We start from the raw sequence: 26,335 nt of genomic DNA on the forward strand, positions 1-26,335 counted from the left end.
ATGAAGGAAAAGGTCGTCACGATGAAAAATTTTTAGCGGATTCAATGTCTACTATTATGAGATTTTTTAACATTTATAGAAAAACACTTTGTATTGCTTTAGATAATGATTCTAATAATACAAAGGCGATTGGTCTTTTAAAAAGAGAACTAAACCTTCCGCTAAGAAATATTTTTCATGTAAGATGTAGTTGTCACATTTTAAACTTAATTGTTAAAGATGGTCTTATGCGTTTTGACGATTCTATTCAAAAAGTTAGAGACGCGGTTGCGTTTCTTTTTTGTAATGCTAATAGGGGAAGAATTAGAGATTTTAAGAATGCTTGTGTGGAAAATAACCATAGACCTAGGAAAATTCAAATAGAAATTGAGACTAGGTGGAACTACACTTACATTATGCTACAACAAGCATATGAGTATTGGATTCCCATACAACAAGTTCACAACAAATATAATATTAATAGTGATGATTGGTTAAATTTTACGAATTGGGAAGATGTTAAGGAATGTGTTGAACTCTTAGAAAAATTTTATAATGCAACTCTTGCTTTTTCTGGACAATTCTATCCCACGGTAACCGGAGTTTTAGCCTACTTAGCGGAAATAGCTAGAGTTTTACAAGAATATAAATATAAATCCGGTTATCAAGCGGCTATTTTTGATATGACAACAAAATTTAAGAAATATTTTTTTTCCATCCCAACTTTATTTATATTGGGTTCTCTTTTAAATCTTTGTTTAAAAGTGTCTTATACTAAAGCATTGATTGGTCAAATTTATACATTTTTAGAAATTGAAGAGGGAGTTCAACCATCTTTAGCTGAAGCCGAAACCGCTATTGATGATGAGTTTAGAAAAGTTTTTATTCATTATTCTAGTTTGGAAGAACATGCTATACCCGTTGATCCACACCCTACTACTTCTCAAAGTAGCAAAAAGGACTTGTCGGGTTTAAAAGTTTTACATTCACATCCAACTCCTTCTTGTAATGCAAACTTTGATGAATATCACTTTTATTTAATGCAGCCAAATGTGGATATCAAGGAACTAGATGAGCTGGACGTCTTAGCATGGTGGAAGAAATACAAAGCAAGTCATCCGATACTCTCAAGAATGGCTCGAGATATCCTTACGGTTCAAGTATCAACCGTGGCTTCGGAGAGTGCATTTAGCCAGGGAAGACAACAAATTGGAGACCATAGACACTCATTATCCGGCTTTAGCTTGCAAGTACTAGTGTGCATTCGCGATTGGATTAGATCGGAGCGACGCAACCAAAACTTAGAAGCGGAGAAAGGCGAAGAGGAAGAGATTGAAGATTTGATAGCAAGTGGACCGGACCAAATGGAAGACTTTGAAGATATCTCCATGGCCGAATATGATATGGGGGAAATTAACCAAATGATTGAGAATTGGTGATTTTATTATTCTACTATTTCTTTGCAACTCATGTATTATTTGCAAGTTAAATAAAACTACAACTTGCAAATAAATGTTATTCAAGAATGAATAAAATATATGGATCATTGAGTTTTCTTCTATTTACTTGTGTTCATATTTTTACTTATATTAAGTTAGGAATATACCTAAAATGTACTAAGAATTTACTTATAATATACATGATACATCTACTTAAATTAAAAACTAGAAAGTTATATACTTGAAAAATAACTAAAATATACTACAAGTTATATAAGCTAAGTATATTGATATATATAAGTATATTCTTACTATATTTTAGGTATATGTAGTATAACTTAAGCATATAACTTAATATATATATATATATATATATATATATATATATATATTATAGTATTTATTAGTATATTGTAGGTATATTTACATATGTTATATAACTTTATATATATATATATATACTATACAAAAAACAAAAACAAAAAAGAGGTTTTGGACGTTTTGAACTGGACCGGTTCCGGTTTGGGGTTTCAAACCGGTAAACCAGAATCGGTGTCAGGTTCCGGTTTTTAGACCGGAAACCGGCCAGTTTTATAACCGGTTGCCGGTCCGGTTCAAACCGGTTGACACCCTTATTTTTGGCAGCTAAAATTAAATTGGATTAGTTCTATTTTTATAAACTAAAAATATGTTCCAAAAAAAAAAAAGTGCCGCGTCGTTTAGTTGTTATTTTCCTCATACCAAATTGGTAAAATAAAAAAAAAATCAAATATTAGTTAAAATTTACTTAATTTGAATTTCGAATAAAATAAAACTAATGCAAGTACTTTAGTGTGCGTTATCCCAATGAATGCAAACATTCATTTCTTTCGTTTTTGTTATGTAATTGCTTGGAATGTTAATCAAATTGACATTGAATAGGACTCAAAACCAGGAGATAACGCATGTGGCAATTCGACAAAGACAGCACTGGAAACATCGATCTCCTTTGGTCACTCCAACAGAGACCATTTCTTGGATACAAAGTCATTAGTAGACAAGCTGCGTCAACTGTCACAGGTCAAAGACAACGTAAAATACGAATATTTAAAATTTGGAAAAATTAATTTCAGTCCGATTGAACAGAGCCTTCAGAACTATCTCCTTGAAAATACACACACATGAAGAACTTTAAATATCCTGTCAAAAGATCTTTAATGCCAAGTACTGCTGAAATCCAGCCATAAGTATAACGTGTAACACTAAGCAGAATACATCTCTTCCATTATCTGCAAATGACAGAGAAATCTCTTGATACAGGGAAAAATGTTTACAAGGATAACACATACATGCTTAACTCTGAATAGGAGGAATACGTGGCTCAAAACTCAGCTAACCTATTTTCTGGCAAATCACATCTATTTTACAAAAGAAACATCCCAAAGAAAAAAGAATGTGCGATGAAACTTAAAATCCATATATGGTGAACCTCAAGTCACAAGGATCATTTGCCACAAAGATGCTGCTATACAAGACCGTCTATCCAACTCAATACGAGAACTCGTGACCTCGAAGTGAAATGTGCTTCTTAACCCAGATGGCAATATCCTCAGCACAAGCCTGAGCCTGAGGGGTCTTGAGAAGCATGTCAAGAGTTGCAAACTCATGAACAGCATCCTTATATTCAAGAACAGGAGCATCAACATTTACTTTCCGGAGTTCCTCTGAATAAGCAATAGCCCGATCTCTCATCCAGTCAAGCTCTGCTACAATTGTCAATGTTGGGGGCATTCGTTTTAATGGAGGTCCTCCTCTCCCAGCAACGAGTGGGTTAGCAGCAGGGTGATCCAAATCAAACTCTCCTTCAGGTAAAAATAATTTCCAGGCAAGTATGCACATCGCCTTGTCATAGAAATAAGAATTTGCTAGCTTTATCTCGGAATGAGTTGGAACATTGCCAATGAAAAATGGATACATCAAGACCTGTGCCACCACCTTGACTGGGTCCAAAAGATTACCTGCTTCTACTGCCTTCCGGGCCACATAATCAGCTATATTTCCTCCACAACTCACTCCAAGGAGAACACACCTAGTTGAACATATGAAAACAACAAAAAAGAATTACAAATATAGTAAGTTATTACTTATATTTAACAGAATCACGAAGAAACAAAAAAAGGAGGATATTTAACCTGTCATGGTATAAGCACAAGAAAGTATTATTTTTTTTTTTTTGATGAAGTAAAGCACAAGAAAGTATTATTTAGGCGTGTACAGAAACTTTAGGAAACCTAAACATGAGAAAGTGACTTGATTCAATTATGGATCACATCCAGCACAAGTTACTCATCGAACCAACACAAATCTACCAGCTGTATCCTCCTCATTCCATGACACAAACTGATTGCCTCGTCCTAGAGAATTAGTTCTTAGGTCTTTGCAGGCACCTGCTCCATTTTTCCAAACATATACCCCATGAGGCTGGAGATATGCTACATTACCCTCATAGATTTAGACGAATAACCACTTTCTAGAAGACGCCCCCTCCCCCCCCCCCCCCCCCCCGATCTTAATGGATAACGGAGTTTTCTCTAAATAGACCACTTGTAGGCTAAAAGACATCATCATTATTAAATAACAAATGGGAAGGTAAAAAGGAAGAAAGAACTGGCAGATATACCCTAACTAGCAGGGACACAAACATGAAGGGATATGAATCTAAAAACTTGGGAACACAAGAGAAATATAATTACTAAGGAAATGTCTTGCTTTAGAGAATAGTGATCAAACTGATTCTCTCCAATACAACATAGACAAAAATATTTTTTTATTTAAAAAAATATATATATATAACTGTAGGATGTAGGGAAAATTGCTGTTTTGGTCCCTTATTGTTGGCAAAGTAATTTTAGTACTTGTGATGGGGTTCTGGGTTGGATGCACAAATTCTTTTTACATGGTGCAGAGCCAACATTTGGTAAGGCCATTTCTCAGATTAGTAACTAAACCTGTTAACCGGTTTGAACCAGACCGGACCGGTAACCAGTTAACAATACGTCCAAAACCTCTTTTTTTTTTGTTTTTTGTATAGTATATATATATATATATATATATATATATATATATATATATTATAGTATTTATTAGTATATTGTAGGTATATTTACATATGTTATATAAGTTTATAAGTAAAGTTTATATATTTACTGACTAACAGGCTAACAGCAAGTCAGCAATATAGCATATACGTGTATATATATATATATATATATATATATATATATGTTTAAGTATACTATATATAGCAGCCCAACGGCTACAATTAAAAAAAAACCGGTTGACGGGTTTATTAGTAACGCTTTTCAATCATTGCATTTCGTAGGTTAGTAACTTTATTTTCAAGTCCATATTTGAACCAAAAATTCTAGTTACATGTGAGGGGAGGTGTTTAGTTGTATAATTGTCCCACATGGATTTTCTAAATGAGTTTATGTCTAAAAGGGTTTTTAAAATGTCTTGGGTTACACCCACTTATTACATTAAATCTTAAATTGGATAATCAAATTCTTCCACAAAAAGATGTTACATCAAATTCAACATAATATATACAGTATAAGCATAATTCAATCTAAACTTATAATTTTAGAACGACCAAGAGAAAAAAGGGGTCATTTATAGTAGGATCCAAGATAGTATGACAAACCAATAAGACCACAATAAGCTTACTTCATTAACGTTATAGATTTAGAAATAACATACAATAGAATCAAATTATGCAACAATCTTAAATAAATCATCTTTATGAGAAACAAACTGATAAAGGTTCATAAAGAATTCAAAACAAGTACTGAAAGACAAACCAAAACCAGCAGCATCAAAAACACTTAGTATTTTTTTACAGGAAAAAGAAAAGAACACTTCTATTCAGAAACTGAATCCAGTCATACCTAAAAAAATTAGTAGAATACAGGAAAATCAGCACGTGCATATCCTCCTAGTAAAACATTTTCCCTTCCAGGAAATGATATAGTAGCTATTTAACAGTATAACTCCTAATATTGCCCAAAGGACCACAGGAACAATGACCCATTTACAAGACAAAATGCACCCGTCTCTCAATGGAATTCAACGCATAACCACATGATATCATGAGAAAAAGTTAGAAATTTGGCAGGTAAACATTCCACTAGTCATGAGGCCCACAATTACGCATTTACATAAAAAACATTGCTTGGTATCTTCCTAGTCATCGCTGCAGCTACTTTGAATGAATAGTTCCGCAATGTCCAGTCTAATAATATGGATTCCACCCCATTATTCATAATTAGACTGTGCTATATTAACTTTTCATTCTTCGCAACTATACCTGTGTCCACATTTCTTATCGAATCTCAAAAAATTACTCGTACTGAAACAGATAAAAAGAAATCACATCTAAAGCTTCCACGTGAAAAACTAAAACTAAGGCAACAACTATTGAGTAAGACAATAGGACCAAAACTAACCTCGACGGATCTCCATGAGCAGCCAACCAAGGTTCCGCCATTGATGCTCCAAACGCATCCGCTATATGCCCATGACTATCCGATTTCTTCATATCTCCTCCACCACCACGTCTATTCCCCAACGACTTACTACATTCAGCCAAATTCGCCTGTTTTGCTAACCAATGCAACGCTTTCAACCCATCCTCAAACGCTCCCGGATATCTATTCTCAGGCGATAACCTATACCCGACTGCTAAAACAATAACATCACAGAGTTTGGCAATTCTCCTACAAAAGAAATCGTTCGATACCGAATCATTACTCCCACTCACAAATCCACCACCGTGAAACTGTAACATAACCGGTAATTTCCTACAATTTTTACCCATAGGAGCATATCCTCTATAAACCCCATTATCAGATTTCAATGCTAGATCATCGACATTACATGATCCATAACTATTTCTCCTATGATTGAAACTATTCCTATAACGATTATCATTCACATTATCAGTTGTAGCAGCACCATAGCTGTTTCGACGTGGATCAGATCCTATCAAAGCCGTAACCCTAGATCGTGATTTGGAATCGGGTTCGGGTGACCCGAGACAAGTTTCGGGTAGGAATACACGTATAGATACGGATGTAGTTGGATCTATATGTATGTCTTTGGTAGCTACACCGTCGCTAAAAGAAGGATTTGAAGCTGTAATGGATTCTTCATCGGGACGTGACGTCACGCCGAAAGAGGTGACGACGTCATTGTTGGCGGCGGCATTGTTGTCAATGCGGTTTTGTAAGCGATGTTTTAAGATGAATTTGAAGAAAACACTGTATAATTTCACGGCCACGCTTGGCATTTAGCTCCACCGGTTTATTCCAACTCTCCCTCTCCGTTAGGGTTCCGTCACCTTCCTTTTCCTCCAACCCTAGAGACACCCTTTTCTCTTAATTTATCGAATGATTTGTAATTAGTGGTGAATTGATCTGGACATTGTTGAATGATGAATTGAATTGGTTTTGTTTTTAGGGTTTTTGGATTGTGGATTGGGAAAAGGAAGATGGGGGTTGCTTAGATTGGGAGGAGAGGTGAAAAAGGCTTTGAGATACAGTGAAGCAACAAGTAGTAAAATGAAAGGCAAAAAAAAAAATGGAGTGATATAGCCAATCGAAACAGCAAAAAAGTTTGTGGAGGTATGATTAGGTGGGTGAAGAATAACATAACAGCATTTCTAGAAAATTGGGACAAATTAATCGTGGCGTCTGCGCTAGATTTGTTTGTCCCATATATACTTAATGCGCTGATATAAAAATAATTAAATGCATCCGGTAATACATGTCTTAATTACTCTCTCCATTCCAAAATAAGAAATCACGACAAAAAATAATACTCCCTCCATTTTTCTACTATATTAGAAGCACCGGATGGTGCCCTTTTCGTCGTCTGTTTGTGGATCCAAAAAAATTGTGAGCTCACATATTAAACACAAACCATCCAATATTAAAAAAAAAGAAAAAAATGTGGTCCTCATATTAAACACAAACCAACCAATATAAAAAATAAAAATAAAAAAGTAAAAAAAGTAGAACCCACCATCTCCAAATTCACGGAGAAAAAAAAAGTGGACCCCATATTAACAAAATTAGGCAATATAAAAAAAAGTGAATCCCATATTAAAAAAATAAATAATGTCAAAAAAAAAACGTGCAGACTTTGTATTCGTAGCAAACACTAATATAATAAAGTTTTAGATACGGAGCACAAACTATAATGTTATATTAATCGTGTTTTGAACATTAAAAAAAAAGTAGAAAAAGATGGAACCCGCCATCTCCAAACTCACGGGAAAAAAAGTGGGCCCCATATTAACAAAATCAAGCAACATAAAAAAAAAGTGAATCCCATATTAAAAAAACAAACAATGTAAAAAAAAACGTGCAGACTTTGTATTCGTAGCAAACACTAATATAATAAAGTTTTAGATACGGAGCACAAACTACAATGTTAATTGTGGGCCCACATATTAAACACAAACCAACCAATATTAAAAAACAAAGTGTGGTCTCCATATTAAACACAAACCAACAAATATTAAAAAAAAAAAGTAAAATAAGTCGAACCCACCATCTCCAAACTCAAGGGGAAAAAAAAGTGTACCCCATATTAACAAAATCAAGCAATATAAAAAACGGAAAAGGGCCAAAATTACCCTTAAACATTGGGAAATAGTTTATCCATACCCTTCGTTATACTTTAGGATCAATTATACCCTTACCGTTATACTATGGGGTCAATTATACCCTTATGTCTAACCGCTGCCACGTGGCATCATCCTAGCCCTTCAAAATTATTTTCCCCTCAAATAATTTTTTACCCACTAAAATAACCCAACCAGACCCGAATTTTTTTTCCAGCCAAGGGGTAATGGGTTGGGTCCGTATCACTTTGGCTGGAAAAAAAAAATCGGGTCGGGTTGGATTATTTTAGTGGGTAAAAAATTATTTGAGGGGAAAATAATTTTGAAGGGCTGGGATGATGCCACGTGGCAACTGTTAGACATAAGGGTATAATTGGCCCTAAAGTATAACGAAGGGTATGGATGAACTATTTCCCAAAGTTCAGGGGTAGTTTTGGCCCTTTTCCGTATAAAAAAAAGTGAATCCCATATTAAAAAAACAAACAATGTCAAAAAAAAAAAACGTTCAGACTTTGTATTCGTAGCAAACACTAATATAATAAAGTTTTATATACGGAGCACAAACTACAATGTTATATTAATCGTGTTTTGAACATTAAAAAAAAAAGTAAAAAAAGTGGAACCCACTATCTCCAAACTCACGGGGAAAAAAAAGTGGACCTCATATTAACAAAATCAGGCAATATAAAAAAAAAGTGAATCCCATATTAAAAAAACAAACAATGGCAAAAAAAAAACGTGCAGACTTTGTATTCGTAGCAAACACTAATATAATAAAGTTTTAGATACGGAGCACAAACTACAATGTTATATTAATCGTATTTTGAACATAATAAGACACTTTTTCGTCGTCCGTTTGTGGGCCCAAAAAAATTTGTGGGCTCACATATTAAACACAAACCAACCAATATTAAAAAAAAAAAAAGGTAAAAAAAGTAGAACCCACCATCTCCAAACTCACGGAGAAAAAAAAGTAGACCCATATTAACAAAATCAAGCAATATAAAAAAAAAGTGAATCCCATATTAAAAAAATAAACAATGTCAAAAAAAAACGTGCATACTTTGTATTCGTAGCAAACACTAATATAATAAAGTTTTAGATACGGAGCACAAACTATAATGTTAATTGAGGGCCCACATATTAAACACAAACCAACCAATATTAAAAAAAAAAGTAAAAAAAGTGGAACTCACCATCTCCAAACTCACGGGGAAAAAAAAGTGGACCCCATATTAACAAAATCAAGCAATATAAAAAAAAGTGAATCCAATATTAAAAAAACAAACAATGTCAAAAAAAAAACGAGCAGACTTTGTATTCGTAGCAAACACTAATATAATAAAGTTTTAGATACGGAACACAAACTATAATGTTATATTAATTGTGTTTTGAACATTAAAAAAAAAAGTAAAAATAGCAGAACCCACTATCTCCAAACTCACGGGGAAAAAAAAAGTGGACCCCATATTAACAAAATCAAGCAATATAAAAAAAAAGTGAATCCCATATTAAAAAAACAAACAATGTCAAAAAAAAACGTGCAGACTTTGTATTCGTAGCAAACACTAATATAATAAAGTTTTAGATACGGAGCACAAACTACAATATTATATTAATCGTGTTTTGAACATAATATATAGTGTATATATATATAATCACTATTCAAAGATAACTACATACACATAGATGCACTATAATCTAAAGTGTTGGGCGCACGGGCCTACGCCATCTAGTTTATATTTAATATAGATGAGTTTTTGGAGTGTGAGAAGCCCTTAAGAAAGACACTGGTAAAAGGATAATTTGTATTCTTAGCTTTTTGCTTCTTCCCATAATCAATGTTGGAAAATGTAAAATAGTTGTACAACTCGTTAAGAGAAGGGTTATTTCAGAAAAATAGAAAAATTCATCTACCGTGAAAAAAAAATGCAAGAAATTTATTTAAATTGGGATGGAGGGAGTATTAAAGAACTATTTTTTTAATAGTGCTCAATTTTCAAGAAACATCCAATAAATTATTAAATTAGTAAATTATACCTTATATTTATTGTTTTTCTTAATGAGTGTGAAAATAAGCTAAATTAACACTTATTTTGGGATAATGGGATAAGGTTGCTAAAAATATCACTTTCTATCCTTAATGTTTTACTTAATCATGGTAAAGTAGTATGGTTTGGTATAAAGATGTGGTGCGCCTAATTTTTTACTCCCTCCATTCCAACAATAACAACATATCCAATAATGTAATCCCAGCCCTCAGCTAAAGTAAAAGCAAATGAAAGCAGCTCTATGTCTTAGATAAAAAGGTTTTTATAACCATACAAATATTATGACATACAGTACAAATTTCAAAGTCGGATAATCACCTTCTCTATTTTTATTTTTTTTTGGTTGGTAGAAAGGATATATGTTCATTCCACAACATTTACTGACCCGAATATTAATAGGCGGATTAATACTTTGTACTGTCACTAAGAAGGTGGTCTTTCTATTTCTAGTTAGTATATATTGCTTCCGAGTGTCCCTTTTATCAAGTTAATGCAGCTGCAGGCTTGCAGCGAACACACGCAACAAATTGTATGTCATTACGAGATTGCATGTCATTTACTGCATTGTTTTTCAGTATACAAAGTGTCAACGCTTATGTCCATCCACTTGCAAATGCGTAGGGGAAATCGAAAGTTAAGCTTTAAAAAAAAAAAAAAAAAAAACTTTCAGAGCAACAAGCTGCCATTCACACACAGATCATATGCAGTCAGTCACTCTTTCCAACGGATCAAGATCCATTACAGCAAATGAAAAGGGAACTTCTAAAATATTCATTGCAAGCAGTGTGAGAATTCAAAAGAATTACTACTAGTAACTTCTTAAATATTGCAACTTAAAATTGTCTTGCTTTGAATATGCCCAAGATTATCTACAATGTCAAAGCATATATTAAGACGGTACAGAGATTAACCTAAAAGGAACTTTAGTCATATACCTGAAGTATGATGATTTTCCAATCTCATCACACCAAGCTCCAATAAAGCAAATACCAAATTAACTTTAACCAAACTTAACTCCAGCGACGCGTGGACTGCAGACTTTAAATCTTGAGGTTCTCCGGTTACGCGACTCCATATGTACACAGTCCTTGCCTCAATATATGGTATCCAACTCAATTTGTGTTACCACAAAGTGAGACCTGGGAAAGCAAGATTTTCAGGATGTATCGGACCCCACCTCCTTTTCACAGTTTCCTTCCTAAATTAGCATGCTGGTCAACTGCTCAAGGGAAAAGCAACAGCAACAAAGATATTAAGTCTTTAGCCAGATGGTGGATGATGTGTTGTCCTACGAGAAACTAGCACTGGCTCATTGCTCATTCCAGCAAGCTCCTCTAACCGCTTCCAAGTCATTTCACGTTTCCTCTTTACCTCCCCTTCTTGGGCCTGATCTTCTTCGAATTTCTGCAAACACTCTTCAAAGAGTTCAGAATCGATATCAGAAAAAATCTTGCGGACATTTAATGTCAAGCTTTGCACCGCCTGATTCCAGTGGCCTCTAGCATTCTTCTCCAATGCAGGGAAGATTATCGGCAGTATAACTTTACGATTTTGTTTGATTAGGTTCTCAACATGATCATTATTCCATAGGAACAAAGCCCTCTCAGCCACCTGAAGATACAAAGTTAAAGATAGTTAAAGAAAAGGAGGAAAACGGCATTGGCAGATGTTCCATCACTAAATTGATCCAGTCCATCTTATTCCATTAAACAAGCACACTGTTTTTCCAGTTGATTGATCATTTTTCTATTTGATTCACAGCGATAAGAACTTCGCCAATATGTCCCTTCACAAGTTTTACGGTTATTTAACATCAAGTTGTCCCACCAGGCACAGCTGACAAACAGCAAATTAGAGCATCTCCAGCAGGCTAGATTTTCCCCTTTTCATTTTTAGTATGTTTGGAAGGAGGGAGTTGCAAACACAGGCAGGAAAAGACACTTCTATAGAGAAAAAGAGTTGCTTACTCATTCCTAACTAGGCTGATAAGCAGCAGCAAATTGTCTCCTGCTCAAGAACTAAGGGATTCTGGAGAACTCCATTCCTCCTTTCATGTTCTCCATAGATCATGTTTGAACAAAGTTCAACTAGATTACATTTCAAATTTTTCTGAGTTTCCCGCGTAGACTATGCACTGACATACCCGAATTCTCCAAAAGGGATAAGATCACAACAATGACAATGAACAATATCGACTCATTCTCTATGCTCCATATGAGGACTGGTGCTATTTATTTTATTTTTAAAATAGAACCGGTGCTTATTACATATCAAATAAAACTAGTCCATAATCATTCTTCTGCTTGCATTTACCTCATGAACATTGTTCTTTTTGCGAGTCAAAGATGATAAAATTGGTCATTAGTAAAACTCTATTGCTTTTACAAACATGATTCCATTGCAAAGTCAGGCTTAGGATCGTGACAAGGTTGCATGATTGCATACTTTATTGCTGGTGCACTAATACCTTGCTGTAGAGTTGGTATGCTGACAGAGATTATTTTTCAGGTGCTGAAAGTGGGAGATCAATGGAATCTCAAATAACCAGGTTCACAAACCAGGATTATGGCATTATGGCAATTCTTGACATCAATCCCCAACCTCAACAAGCTTCATTCAAAGTACAAACTTGATGCAAAATAAAGTTTGCACTAGATTTAATGAAGGGATAATCATTCATCTCCAACTTGATATTTCTGATTGATCTTTTGGCATCTGAGCAGCTCTCAACATAACTTGAAAATATTGACATTTATTATTAAGGTTGATCTATTCCAATGAATGGAGCAAATCAATTAAAGATCAAAGCATGATTTACTCAATCACTCCAACTGAAAAATCTGTCTGCTGAAATTGCATATCTCAATGTGTATCTAACTGATGCCACGAATAACCAACGTTAGGAATGGCCAAAATGGAATAGGTAATAGTGATTTTGATGCTTTGACCCTAAAATGGCAAGGAAGATAATACCAATGACGTCAAGGTTCAATGATGGAAGATAACAATACTATTGCGTTTGATCAAGGAGGTATTGATCATCTCAACACTATGTCAGGCATCCATACATATAACATCTCACTCGTGCATGTGCTCGCTAGTGTCACCATAAAGTTGAAAAGGCTTCAAAGGAACTTTTAATGTTATACAGACAACGTAATAAAGCTCCATATGAACTGGGCAGTGGTCACATCTCCAATAAGGTGGTCTTGTAGGGGAGTGATACAAGAGTGGCACACACAAAGGGAGATGGAGGACCATAAACATCTCATGACCCTATTGATGTGGAACATCACAAAGAGAGAGAAGAGTTTGACGACAACATCAATTTTAGAGTTGGGGATGCGATGATACTCTGACAGTGTCCTTCCAGACCTTGTACAACACATTCTTTTTTGAAACTGAGACCTTGTACAACACATTCAGTTAGAAGATATGGCAATTCATCATGTTTAGAGGACACGAGACCGCAGAGCTTATTAGCATAGGAGGTTCAGAGTAACTCTACAAGATGTGGAGATAGAATATTCCAAAACGTGATGGCATACTCTAAAAGCAAAGCATCACATAGTGCAAACAGGGCACCTGGAAATGGAAGGGAAGAGGGAACAAATTGTTCTCTATGAAGTCCTACTACCAGAGGTTACTTGAAAAGAGACGATGCATGAATTGTACACCTGTCATTTTAGATTCTCCGAACGTCAGAAAGATACTCAGTTCACTTGGTTTGGAAGTAAGGGTTAACGACTTTAGTGGCTGAAAAAATGGAGAAAAAGGAAATTACCTTATGTAACCTAGAACTTCGGCCCTTGCAATGTTACTTTGGAGAGAGAAGAATGGAAGAATATTTGAAGGGATGAAAAATGAATTTGCGAGGTTATGGGCATGGCTCTTGATCTTTTGTAAATTTTTGGTGCACTTATAAGTTCCCCGTTAGTTCCCCGTTAGTGTAGATGATTGGACAGAGAACCACATTTTTCTATGGGTTGTCTACTCTTTTGTACGCCACTTCGTATATCCGAGTTTTCCAGATAACATCAATGAACTTATAACTTTGTTCAGAAAGAAAGAAAAAAAAAACAGCAATGGACTATACACCACATTCCTATTTCAACCTGAACTGATCGTGACTGATCAGCAACATGGTCTGAAAGGCCATAAAACCATGATAGATGTGTCATACCAGCACCTGACATCTATTTAAGTTAAACACATACCCCGCATAGCAGGTCTTGTACTAATGAACATTTTATTCAATATCATATTTAGCCAGCATACTGAGGTTCAGTCTGGCAAACCACCATTTATTTCTGGCAAAGAGCAAAGGACGAGGAATAAAATACCAAATAACTAAAACTACTAACCTGAAAGTGTGAGCTGCTCAAACAACGGCTGATCTGACGAAACAAAGGCACCATACAGCGTTGGAATTCCGGAGACTGAGTAGCTTCTAGAACCTCCTCCAGCTCACCTAAGAACATTACTTCCTTGGAACTGTTTGTGATAGGCCAATATTTCAACAAACCTCTTATGACAGTATCAGCAAGCTTGCAGTCCTTTTCCACAAATTGTGTTATGCAGTAAGATAACTGCTGATGATACATTTGTATACACTTTGGTTTATGAAGTGGAATAAGAGCTCGAACAAGGAACAATTTGTGCTCTTCCTTCAGTGGAAGTGCAAATCCATTGATTATGCTGCCCAAAATTTCTAAAAGTTCTGCTATTCCATTATGCTTCTCAGTTTCAAATATAAACCGGTAAAATATATTGTTGATTGATTTCCTAATGAAAGGGCGGTGCACCATGAATTTTCCATATATGCGGTGCAGAACAGTCTTCAAGTACTCCCTTTCTCTTGGATCTTCTGAATCAAAGAGATCTAATAACCTTAGAACAAAAGAGTGATCAACGTATCGCTTAGCCAATTTTGCATCCGTCTCTGGCGATGCTACAAATCTGAGAAAGAACTCATACACAATTTGCAGATGCGGCCATGCAGGATCCATCAGGGGTTCATCTTCGTCTAAGTCAAAAGCTTCCAATACTTTGTTTTCACGAGGTTGAGGAGTAAGAGGCCTGAACAGATTTGAAGACACCATTTTAATTAATTCCTGAATGACAGTTTCTGTGAATTTTCCATTCGCAGAACTAACATAATCAACAAGCTCCACTAATGTCTGCCGCTTGATGTCTTTTTCTTTCAAGTTTTTTGTTGGGTCAGTAAAGTCAAATAATACACAGCACAAGTTCAGCTTTTTGATGAACAAGTTTGGCTTCTCAGCACTTGGTACATCTTTAAAACTAGGCAAGTTCTCAGACGGAAAAACCGCTGCATTTCCATTCACCGTAGCATTTACAGCCTGCGGTAGCTTATTTCCATGATTCGGTCCTCGAGTTGAAGAAGTGACTCCTGAAACAGTAGTGGCACTCGAATTTCCTGACCGTGAACTAGACAAATCGCTGCTTCTAGAACTAGTTGAAGCATTTGACGGTGATGCAGAGCTTCCTCCATCACGATTTTCTGCTGACTTGGAAGGCTTCTTAGGGAGCCTATTGAGTATCTGTTTGAACATCACTTGAAACTAAAATCTTCTGGTTGTAATGTTTTACTGATAGAAACACTCTCGAAACAGAACGTTCATCAATCTGAAAGGTCTAAGCAGCAAAACAAAGATGATAAAACCAATTGTTACCGAGCCAGTGAAGATCTCATACACCCCAAATCCTTATCTTCCACCACCCTCAACCAACATACAAGCTCTATATGAAATCGTGCCTGACAAGACGAATAAATCTCCTTTTCATCTGCAAAAAATAACAAAAAGGCAAGTAAAATGAAGAAATCCAAGGACTCTACTAAAGTCAAATGTCTTGTTTATCATGGAGAAAAGAGCTAAAAGATCAACTCTTGTTAATTTCCCTTCTTTTTTTCCTCTTGACAAAGTAAGTCATTTGTATGATTAACAATTCCACACTAAAATTCCAGGGATCAGCCTATAAAATTCATAACTTTATATGATGCCCACTCTCATTTAACAACATGAAAGGTGTATTCTTGGTTTACTAGGTAGTACAAAAGAGCAAAACCCAGATGCAGAAAAATCATTTACTTAACAAACAAAGCATCAAAACATCTGAATCAAAACTGAAAGTCTTACCTATCATTTAATGCCATTAACCTTTGTTCTTCTTTTAGCTGTTCAGCTAGGTCAAAGAATATTAAGATCTGGACTATGATGTACAAAACTCAGAGAACATTCCCTTTCAAGAATAACCTGAAAGATAGAAACTTGAGGGTCAATAAAGATCAAAATGAGTTGTTAATGCTTACATTAATTATATAATTTTGAGTGATGTAAAGATTGAAACTTTACAGAGTTGGGTAAGTGATTGAAATCTAAAAACAGGCCCAACTGAGTAAAGATAGGAAAAGGGGTTGATGGATTAGAGAAAAGTAAATCTCTGGTTGGTGTTGCTGATGTTAATGATGTGTTTGGTTAGCTAGAATTATTCTTCATTTTTGCTTCCCATTTTCTCCCTTAACTTTCCTTTTTTTATATCCCTTTTTTCCTTGTGTTTCTTTTCTGTGTTAGTTTCTTAAATGTATCAAATCTGAATAAAATAGAAAGGTACACCTTAGATTCATGATCAAACAATACAAAAGATTTACCCCCACTTTATTTTTTTGATTTGTTTCAAAAAGAATATATTTTTTTATATTTAGCAAGTTTTTTAATTTTAATAATCTATATGACAGGTTTAAGACCACAAGATTTAAGAACTACACAAATTTTAACTTAAGATTACAAAATTATTTATTTCTTAAATTTCGTACATATTCAAACTAAAACACTTAAATTATGTCCGCTGAATATAAAGCTAATGCCGAATTTGATTAATTTAGAATTGAAGAGTTATTCTATTGCCATATTCTGTACCCTTGTTTCTTTTTCCTCACAGATTTCAACATCAAAACCACTTTGCCATATTATTCTCACCTTTGGGTTTCTCCAGATTTGGACAATTTTGTATTTTGACAAATCTGGCCTTCAGAGTCTTGTTTTTTAAACAGAAGTCCTAGAAGTGAGGGTCGAAAATGAGATTTGAAAGCACAAGAATAAAGCGTATTGATCGTACACGCGCTTCAAAGTGTGGGCCAAAGGCCAAGTAATTTTTGTAGGAAATGTCCGTGTGTTTATCCCACTTTAAAATGGACTCCATACAAATAAAAGGGAAAAAAAGTAGGAAATTTACAATCAGGTAAAAAGTCGATAATATCTCAATTATAACAAGCCTTGAATTCTGATTATGGTTTGAAACTGATGTAGCTTCTGCCGATTATGCTCCAAACTAATCCCCCACCCAATCCCCTTCCTCTATTTCTTTTCCTAATTAAATTATTTCATACATTAACAAAGTGTTCAAATTTCATTATGCCTAGGGTCGTTTGATAAAGTGTATTAGGTAGAATTATATTCGTATAAATTTTTAGTACAATGTTTGGTTGTTAATTTAAGTATAGTACAATTAATACCAATATTATTTATGCATCATATTTAGCCCCCGTTTGGCCATAAAAATTATTCATTTTATTCCGAATTTTTTTTTCACTTTTTTCCAGAATCAGCGTTTGGCCATGAAAATTCCGAATACAACTTCAATACCAAAACCTCAAAAAACTTGTTTTTCAAAAAAAATTCACTTTTTTACAACTACATTTCACCAAAAACTACAATTTCAAAAACTATGGTCAAACACAACTCCAACTCCAAAATTCCAAAAAAAAATGAATTTTTTTTGATATCTATGGACAAACAGGGCTTTAATATTATTCTTATAAGTATATAGCAATCTATGGCATTTGACAACAGTATTATTCTTGTTCTTATGACATCCTATTCAATAATATTTAGAAATTATGCAATGCATGTTAATTTTAATACAACAAATCAAATATCAGAATAACTAATTCCAACAAAACTTGTATTCGTACCAAACGACCAAGTGTAGAAACATGAGGGCATTACTGCTTGCTATATTACTTGGAGATATGGGAACTGGGAAGAATGTGGATCAGAAATTAATCATCCAATTAGAATCAAATAAAAGGACATGCAAAGGTTTGAGATATGATCGTATCCTCCGAAAGATAAAATCTGGATGGTCCATATTATTACTAACATTGTTAGCTCACGCTTGAAGATTTTCCTCCATGGATTTTTTAACTGTTACTCTATGTTTCTTGCTTTCAATCATTTTGTGAATTTTCCAAGTCACTAGACCTCCAACTTAAAGTGGAGGCACTCTATTTCTTCCCATAATGTCATCATATTTTTGATAAGGTAAGGTTCCGATAATGTCATCATATCAGGCTGGCTTGTGCTAATATGTAAAATTGTAGGACATGAAAGTGGTCACTCCTCACCTATCAGAAGCAATTAAGCAAAAGGAGCATTCACTGAAGATAATGACAATTAGAGGAAACCAGATAGAGAAAGGGATCCTACACATGGAAGTCGGTGGAAGTTACTGTCATTGGCCCCATTATCCAGGAAATTACAGACCGACAATACCGGCCCTAGCACTCAAAAGTCAACATGTCAATATCCAAACATATCTTTTGGAAAAACAGATTTATGTAAAAGAAACAGAAAAAGAAAATGAGAGATTCTTTTGGTAAAAACAGATTTAAGTAAAATAAGCACAAAAAAATCAGTCAGATTTATCACCAAACAGCAATTGAATGAATATATACCATATTATAGAACAAACGAACACATAGATTACTTCAACAGTAATTGTAGATTGAATTGTTACAGAAAAAAGAGAGAGCCCGGAGTACGAAGCATCCATGTTCAAGCAGGGTCCGCAGAAGGGCCGCCGTCCAAGGGAGTGTAACATAGGCAGCCTACCCTGACGCAAGCATCAATGGGCTCGAACCAGCACGGAACCAACTTCACATTACTGTAAGGCTCCCTTCGAATTGTTACAGAGTAAACAAAAAAGAAATCAATCAGGAGCAAGAAATATTGCTTTTCCCATCGGTATACGGCACACAAATGTCTGAAGCAGTCATGCCAATCTCCTGCAGAAGAGCATTATGCCTATAGCCCACGTTGACAAGCCGGGTAACCACATCAAAGTCTTGGCTCGGCCGTTATCCCCCTGGCTGAGCAATGTTCTGGTGCTCAGTTCCCTCTGCTTCCCCAACTCAAATGAAATGCAAAAGATAAAGAATGATACACTTGAAGCATGAAGAATGCAGGAAATCACACAATCAAACGGAAGTTAGTACGAGGAGGGTATTCCAACAACAAAAAGGTTGACAGTACAAGCTTCTGAGCAATCTCTTCAAGACCAAGCAGACATATTACCCAATGTTTGATCTCAATGCTCCATCAAAGCAGTTTCAGTTTCTGACAATGGTGCTGCAACGGAACGACTCTATTAGAACATTAAATTATAGAAAGTCTGGTAGAGAAATAAAGAAGGCATTGCGGAAGATATCATAGGCAAATGATGATGGGTCCCAGAAAGGGCTTTTACTAACAGGTATAAAAACAAACCTGTTCTTTTTTGAGAGTAAGTATAAATGAGAAACGGTAAGTTTGTCGAACATGCATGTGGTAGTTCTACTTAGACAAACAGGTTGCCTTTGTGGATCAAGAGCAAAGAACAGAGCATGGATCTTCTAGAAGAACGACGATTTAAAACTTCCACACAAATACCAAGGAACAGCCTGAATAAATATGCACTGGGAAGAAAGCAAAAAAACCTGACTCATTCTCAACAAATCTCTCTCAAAGGGCAGTGAACCAAAGAGAGTTATTTATCCAGTAAGAGTTTAACAGAGAACATGTTTAGACACCACACAATGTCCAGATTAGGACATGATTTCAAAACCTCATCATCCAATGTTATCAGTTACAGCATAGAACCACCATTCAGGGATATAGTGCGAAGGTCTAAGCATCGGAGAATCAGCATGGGAAACTAACTGTTGAAAAATTAATTTAAAACTACATCAAAATTGTCAAACCGATCTATTAGGTAAAAGATGCAACAAACATACCAAGTAAATCCTCATATGAATCTGCTAACAATGATGCATCCATAAGAAGAGGAGGTGAAAATACTTGATCCTGAGCTTCCTCCATATCATAAAATGACCTATGTGCATCAGAAAAGGAAGAGCTTGAACCCATAGTTGACAGAAAACCATCATAGTCATCCACAGACTGCAGATCATTTAATAAGTCAGGTATTCCATCAGACTTGATGTTCATATGATTATCTGGAGCACCAGTCCCTAAAAACGATGAATCTGGTTCTGATACAAACAACTTTTTTCTTCTCAACAAGTTTGCCCGATCACCATGCTGTGAAAACCCAAACCCTGAGACAGGCTCAAAGTAGTGCTCAGAACTATCATCAGAACGACTGTCTTGAGATGATCCTTGATGGTAAGATTGGGAGCAACGTGCAGCTTCTCTGACAGATCTCTTCAGATTTTGAACAAAGCTTGTATCATTATCTGCAAAAATACAGAATATATTTAAAAGTCCAGCAATTAAGAAATCAATGTATGCATTCGGAAGGCAGAACAAAAACCTTGTGCAGGATTGTCGAACGAATTATTTAATAATTGCTGATCCAGAGACTTCCTCTCAGACATATTTTCAATTTGGCTGGTTTGGGCCGAGATCTGTCGCTTCTGTGCACCACCTTTTCCTGAAGAATTTGGTGTTACACTAAACAAAGGTGGGAGCTTCAAAGTGGAGGGACTGGCTGATGTCTTTTCAAATTGCATGGATGACAATCTTAAGCTCATCTCAGCTACTTCATCAACATTGTGTTCCTGTAGAATTATGTTGTTTAGGTTTTTCTATTGTTTCAAAAGGTAAAAGGAAGTCCCAAAAATGCTTCACAAAACATTACCAATGTCCTCCCACTGCTCTGTGCTTGGACCGGTGAATGTGATCTACCCTGAAGCTTGGCCGTTCTAGAAGAATCGGATGAAATACTACTGACTTCTTCTGTAAGTTCTAAAATTGAATTCTGTATGGATGGAGCAACTTCCTTCAGTTGATTTATGAGTACCTAGAGATCAACGAATTTACATCACAAACTTTCAACAGTGTAATTGTAAATATTTTCAATTTAACTGTTTTATATGCTGAGAATGCCAGGAAGAACTAATTCCAAACGTCAGGTAATCAACTGAAGTCGTACAGGAGCAGTTCGGCAACATTTGAAGCTGAAATTGGAAAAACATTGTTTGAAGTTGAAGTTGGAATAAAATGGAAGTTAAAGTTGATTTTGAATAGTAGTACGTTTTTAGGAAACAAGCTTCCAGAAGTTGAAAATTTGTGTGGATGTTAAGGATTTGAGCACCTTAACTTGAAATATAGGTCCAGAGGACAACTTCAGCTTGAAATACTTTTTCAAGTTGAAGTTCAAGATTTGCAAGGTTTACAACTACCAAAAAAAATGCACATTTTCAGCACCTCATGCAGGTGTGAAATAGATAAAGGCCACTTTCCAGATTTGACAAACATGTCCAGTACACAACAATTAAAGACAGGGGCATACGGATATCCCTCTGTCTATGGATAATAGAGTAAAGAGACAAGAGTGATAAAATCAACATAACTAGGGGAATAAGAAAATTTTAAAAAGTTAGGACAGGGGACACCACGGTGCAATTTGAAAAGAACCATCCAATCCACAAAACGGCCCCGCTGGAAAAAACAATGTAACCCAGTTTATTTGTAATTTTGTACCAACGTGAAATTTAATTTTTTTTTTATTTTTTTTTTTGAGATGGTAACAAACGTGGAATTTAATTTTCCTTATGAAGAAACAATGATACTTAAGGGAAAGATGCTTCCCACCTCAAAAAGGAGAAGAATATATTCAATCAAAAATGTGGAAGATAGAAGGACTTAAATTGAGAGTGTCTAGTTGACAAACCGATACTAGCAATTATATATTTGAAGCTTGACTTGCAAAATACTGCTAGGTCAAGATAAATTATAGCTTGACCAATTCAAACTGTTTGTTTTTCTTGTTGGTGGGGTGATTAGACGGGTACTTTAAATAAATACCCAACTATCCAACTATATCAACCACCTTGCTTTCACCTGAGTCCGTGTAAAATAGTTCATAAGTGCAACCAAATTAGACTGAATATCAAACCTGTATACTAGCTAGGTGCTGCTTATGTTCGGTAAGGGTTGCAGCCAAGGACTCCGCATGACCACCAGTACCACCATCATGTGAACTCCTCAAAAGCTCTGGACCCTCTCCATCATTTGCTTTTGCCTGCAAAAAGTAGTGGTACCAGAAAGAAAGTACGAAATGAAAATCAAAGACAGATTCAAACTGTTAAATTAGTTACAAACTGTAAGGTGTAAACTTTTTTGTTTTGTTTAATGTGTTGAGAGTCTCCCGTTAACTACTTGTAAAGTCCAAAATATGAACAGACATGGTGCTCGACGACATCGCAAAACAGTGGATGCATACTGCTTCGGAGCATTGAAAGCTCTTGCACCATATTTATACCCACCCTAAAAAAGGTTTTGCTTCATCTGGACCACTTGAATCCATATAACAAGAAACCCATTCCAAACATTTATATAAACTGCCTCACAATATTTTAAGCTTGAAATTTATGGAGAGAAAAAAAAGAGTTCTGACAGGACTTATAGAATCTTGAGTCGAAGAAATCAGCATACCAGTTGAAGGGACTGTTTATGAACACGTTGTAGGGCATGTGTCCAACGCCTCAAAACTTCTGCTATATCAACAGTCGGATGGCCTCTTGCAATTCTCTCATCAACTCGAGAAAATGTATTATCGTCTACTTGAATATGAGAAGAATCTGAACTCTTTACATGCTTTTCTCTATTCACATCTGCTTGTGATCTTTCAACTTGGTCTTTATTATCTTGATGTGAAGAAGCCAAATCGGTTGGGGGAGCTACAGAGCTTTGATCCATAGCTGCGAGCAAAGCTGAACCAGAGATGCGATACCTAAATGATAAAAATTAATAAAACAGTATGAAGGCAAGGCCAGGTTTTAAAACCAAGAGAATATGGAAAGTGATCTTACCTATGCTCACGATGAGCAATAAGATCTTCTATTGGGCCAGAGGCGAGAATCTCATGCTGATCTGTATAAATATATATACATAATACAAGTAAGTGCCAGGTATACAAGACTCTATTATAATAATTGCAAGCTCAGTGAGAGTAGCACTCTGCAAAAGCACACTAATTGCATAGCTTTATTAGGATATAATTGACAAGTGAGATACTGATTGAACGCACTCTTGCGAGACAGCAAAGAGTCCCACAAACGGGTAGCTCTTTGAACCATATGCGAGCTCTGGCTTGAGCTTGATACAAGTTCATCCCACAGTTCACCTTCCAGCTTTACTTTATTTCTCACATCCTGCAGCTTTTCCAGTTCTTGTTGCAAATAAGCCTGAGACCAAGGAGATCCAAGATGATCCTCAGAAACGATTATTTACCCCCGTGAATAAGGGGCTAAAAATCCAGCGCCAAGTCTTCAAAGAAAGATAACAAGATTATTTCACCTCTTCGGCACAAAGCCCTCGAAATTCAGCTGTCAATTCATGAGCCAAATTAGACCACAGGGCCTGTCTACGAACTGCTGTTTCTGCATTACTCAAAAACCTTCTTCTTTCAAGAGCAATCCTAGCCTATTCACATAGAGGCAGCAATTAGATCCATCCACTAGAAATAATTTCTCATATCAATCTTGATAGTGTCTACACTACATATGAATTTAAGCTTCAAGACTAGCAAAGCAAACAATCATAATAACAATCAATGCCTAAGCATAGACTACTGGTAAGCTAATTTGCCAATGTGATACAAGTAAATAGCTTCCACATTGGGAAAGAAAACCGAGTCAAATCATATGCTACCTTATATCTAAAATATGCAGAAAACTAAAACCTTGGCTTCAGGTGATTAGGCGGTTAGATTTCAAGGTCACAAGAACCCTAATATTGAAAATGGGTCTGTTTAAAAGCCTGGTGAATGGAAGGAATCAGAAGAGAGACCTTGGTTACAGGAAGTAGTGTGGCTGCATGTGAGAAAGCTACGTCTGTTAATGATGCAGGCAAGGGGTTAGAAGCAACATCACCAGCAAACATTCGCCTATGAACCTCCCTCAAAGCATGCAGTGAAAGTTGCCATAGAAGTTCAACAAACCTGCAGTAAATATGTGAAATATATAATGAATATTAAGTACATGAAATGGCTATAATGTTACTCTTTACACATCAGCATGCAAAGTTCACCTTAAAGGGTATGAATCAAATTTATACGAGTATGATAACGGAAAATGAAGCAGGTATTATCTAGCTCTGCCACTTACAAGAGGAATCATTTCCCCCTCCAAAAGTACTGTGAAATTCAATAATTAGGTAAAGGCACCAAAAAGTTCATCAACATTCAATAGAATTATTATTCAGGCAGGCCACGGCCTAGAATGAGGGCATTTCAGTGCTACGCAGGTGCAAGAACTTGCTTATGGGCCCTTATGAAAATTCAAACTTCAAAAAGCTCATCTACACCCTTAGAAAAGCTATGGTGTCTGTAGGACCATTATTTGCAATATCTAACCAAATTACTTTCCGAGTTTAATCAACTTGCACTAAACTACCATTTGCAACAATAATACCAGGACACAGAAAATCAAATGATAGCTCAAAATAATTAAAATGAACTAGAACCAGAGTGGTCTATCAATTGAACTTGGTATCAATGAGCCAACCTTGGTCCACAGCATGTGGCAAGTGATGAGACCCTCGAATTACTTCTAGGCAGTGCCCCTTGTGATTCCAGCTCACTTATTATCCCTTGTACAACCTACATTTTCCAATAAATAAATAAGCTTTCACTAGAAAAAGACTTACTCTAGACGAATCTATACAAATCATTTGTATGCATTTCAATTTATTCAAACTGAAAAGACCTATCTGCTTAGGAAAAAGGGCAAATTTTCAAAAATATACAGCCCAACATAAAATATCACGCCACTTAGCCCAATATACAATATCATACAACATTATACCTGGGGGAAAGCATTATACATAATGTATCAACCTTGTATAAATGTGTATAAAAGGTGTTTATACAAAAATATAGCCTAAATCGGATAACAAACTCAAAATATGCGCTACATGGCGTGAATATTTTCTCCCAATAAAGGAACTTCCACTAGAAGAAGACCTACTCTATACAAATCATTTCTATCCATTTCAAACTGAAAACACCTTAGGAAAATCATATTGTAGAGAAGGTAAAGCATAATTACCTTACGAAAATCGCGAGATTGTGCCGAATCAAAAATTGGCCAAACCTTATCAAAATCCTGTAAAAAAAAAAAAAAACAGTACAAAACATAGTAATTGTAAGCCTAAATCACATATGAGCTAAGAAGTACATTTCGATAAGTCTCAAAAAAAAAGAAGCAATTAATTTACCTTAGCGGATTGAGTAGGACCTCTAAGAGAAGATAAGATAAAGTAGAGAAGCTGTTCGCCCAATTTAGGGTTTGAATGGCGAAAAAACCCGACCCGAGGTGTACCGTTACCCGCTCCGATTCCGATGATGGATGGATCCAACCCTAATAACAAACAGTTAGTGTACATTGCACTTTCCAATTCAACCTCTCTTTCCTTTTCTCGGTCCATCGTCATTCCAATTTTGCTTCAACTCTCCGTCTCTCTTGTCTTTTTGGTTTGTTGGATTTGAATGTTTAATTTTATGTGATTTTTTAAAAGAGAAGTCCTTCTAGATTAGTCAATTTAACAGAAGGGCCTGGCTGTTGGATCACATGGGATAGTTTGATTCTAAAATTTGGGGTGTACTTTTAAATTTTCTGGTTCTTTTGTGGTGGATAAAAAAAAAAGGAAAAAAAGAATTCGTCTGTGTCTTTTTGGTTTGTTGTGGTTTGAATGTGTAATTATGTGAATTTTGAAACGGAAGGGCTTGTAGATTAGTTAATTTAACGGAAGGGGTCTGGTTGTTGTTGGATCAAATGGGAGAGTTTGATTCTTAAGTTTGGGGTGTACTTTTAAATTTTTGGTTCTTTTGTGGTGGGGTCGGGTTGGATTAAGAAAAGGACGGATTTGCGTTTTTAGCCGATTGAAGAAAATTTT

At 35.6% G+C, this 26,335-nt stretch overlaps 3 protein-coding genes across 3 annotated transcripts; all 3 read right to left on the reverse strand.

The window, feature by feature from the left end:
* Positions 1–2,660: 2,660 nt before the first annotated feature.
* LOC132621390 (probable carboxylesterase 16) lies at positions 2,661–7,131 on the reverse strand. The gene is made up of 2 exons (XM_060335640.1): positions 5,903–7,131; positions 2,661–3,486 (listed from the first exon to the last, which is right to left on the reverse strand). Exons 1-2 carry the CDS (start codon positions 6,742–6,744, stop codon positions 2,946–2,948), a joined length of 1,383 nt encoding a protein of 460 aa, XP_060191623.1. The 5' UTR covers positions 6,745–7,131; the 3' UTR covers positions 2,661–2,945.
* A 3,675-nt stretch (positions 7,132–10,806) lies between these two features.
* Positions 10,807–16,704, reverse strand: LOC132621389 (serine/threonine protein phosphatase 2A 57 kDa regulatory subunit B' theta isoform-like). The gene is made up of 4 exons (XM_060335639.1): positions 16,511–16,704; positions 16,295–16,411; positions 14,498–15,941; positions 10,807–11,744 (listed from the first exon to the last, which is right to left on the reverse strand). Exons 3-4 carry the CDS (start codon positions 15,707–15,709, stop codon positions 11,394–11,396), a joined length of 1,563 nt encoding a protein of 520 aa, XP_060191622.1. The 5' UTR covers positions 15,710–15,941; positions 16,295–16,411; positions 16,511–16,704; the 3' UTR covers positions 10,807–11,393.
* A 2,132-nt stretch (positions 16,705–18,836) lies between these two features.
* LOC132621666 (AUGMIN subunit 6-like) lies at positions 18,837–26,106 on the reverse strand. The gene is made up of 13 exons (XM_060336005.1): positions 25,658–26,106; positions 25,489–25,545; positions 24,946–25,040; positions 24,230–24,380; positions 23,738–23,863; positions 23,469–23,625; positions 23,251–23,311; positions 22,874–23,171; positions 22,335–22,460; positions 21,075–21,236; positions 20,748–20,994; positions 20,209–20,670; positions 18,837–19,564 (listed from the first exon to the last, which is right to left on the reverse strand). The coding sequence occupies exons 1-13, from the start codon at positions 25,871–25,873 to the stop codon at positions 19,524–19,526; spliced, it is 2,199 nt and encodes a 732-aa protein (XP_060191988.1). The 5' UTR covers positions 25,874–26,106; the 3' UTR covers positions 18,837–19,523.
* Between the last annotated feature and the right edge of the window lie 229 nt (positions 26,107–26,335).

This window comes from Lycium barbarum, chromosome 12, assembly GCF_019175385.1.
Source record: "Lycium barbarum isolate Lr01 chromosome 12, ASM1917538v2, whole genome shotgun sequence".
NCBI lineage: Eukaryota > Viridiplantae > Streptophyta > Magnoliopsida > Solanales > Solanaceae > Lycium > Lycium barbarum.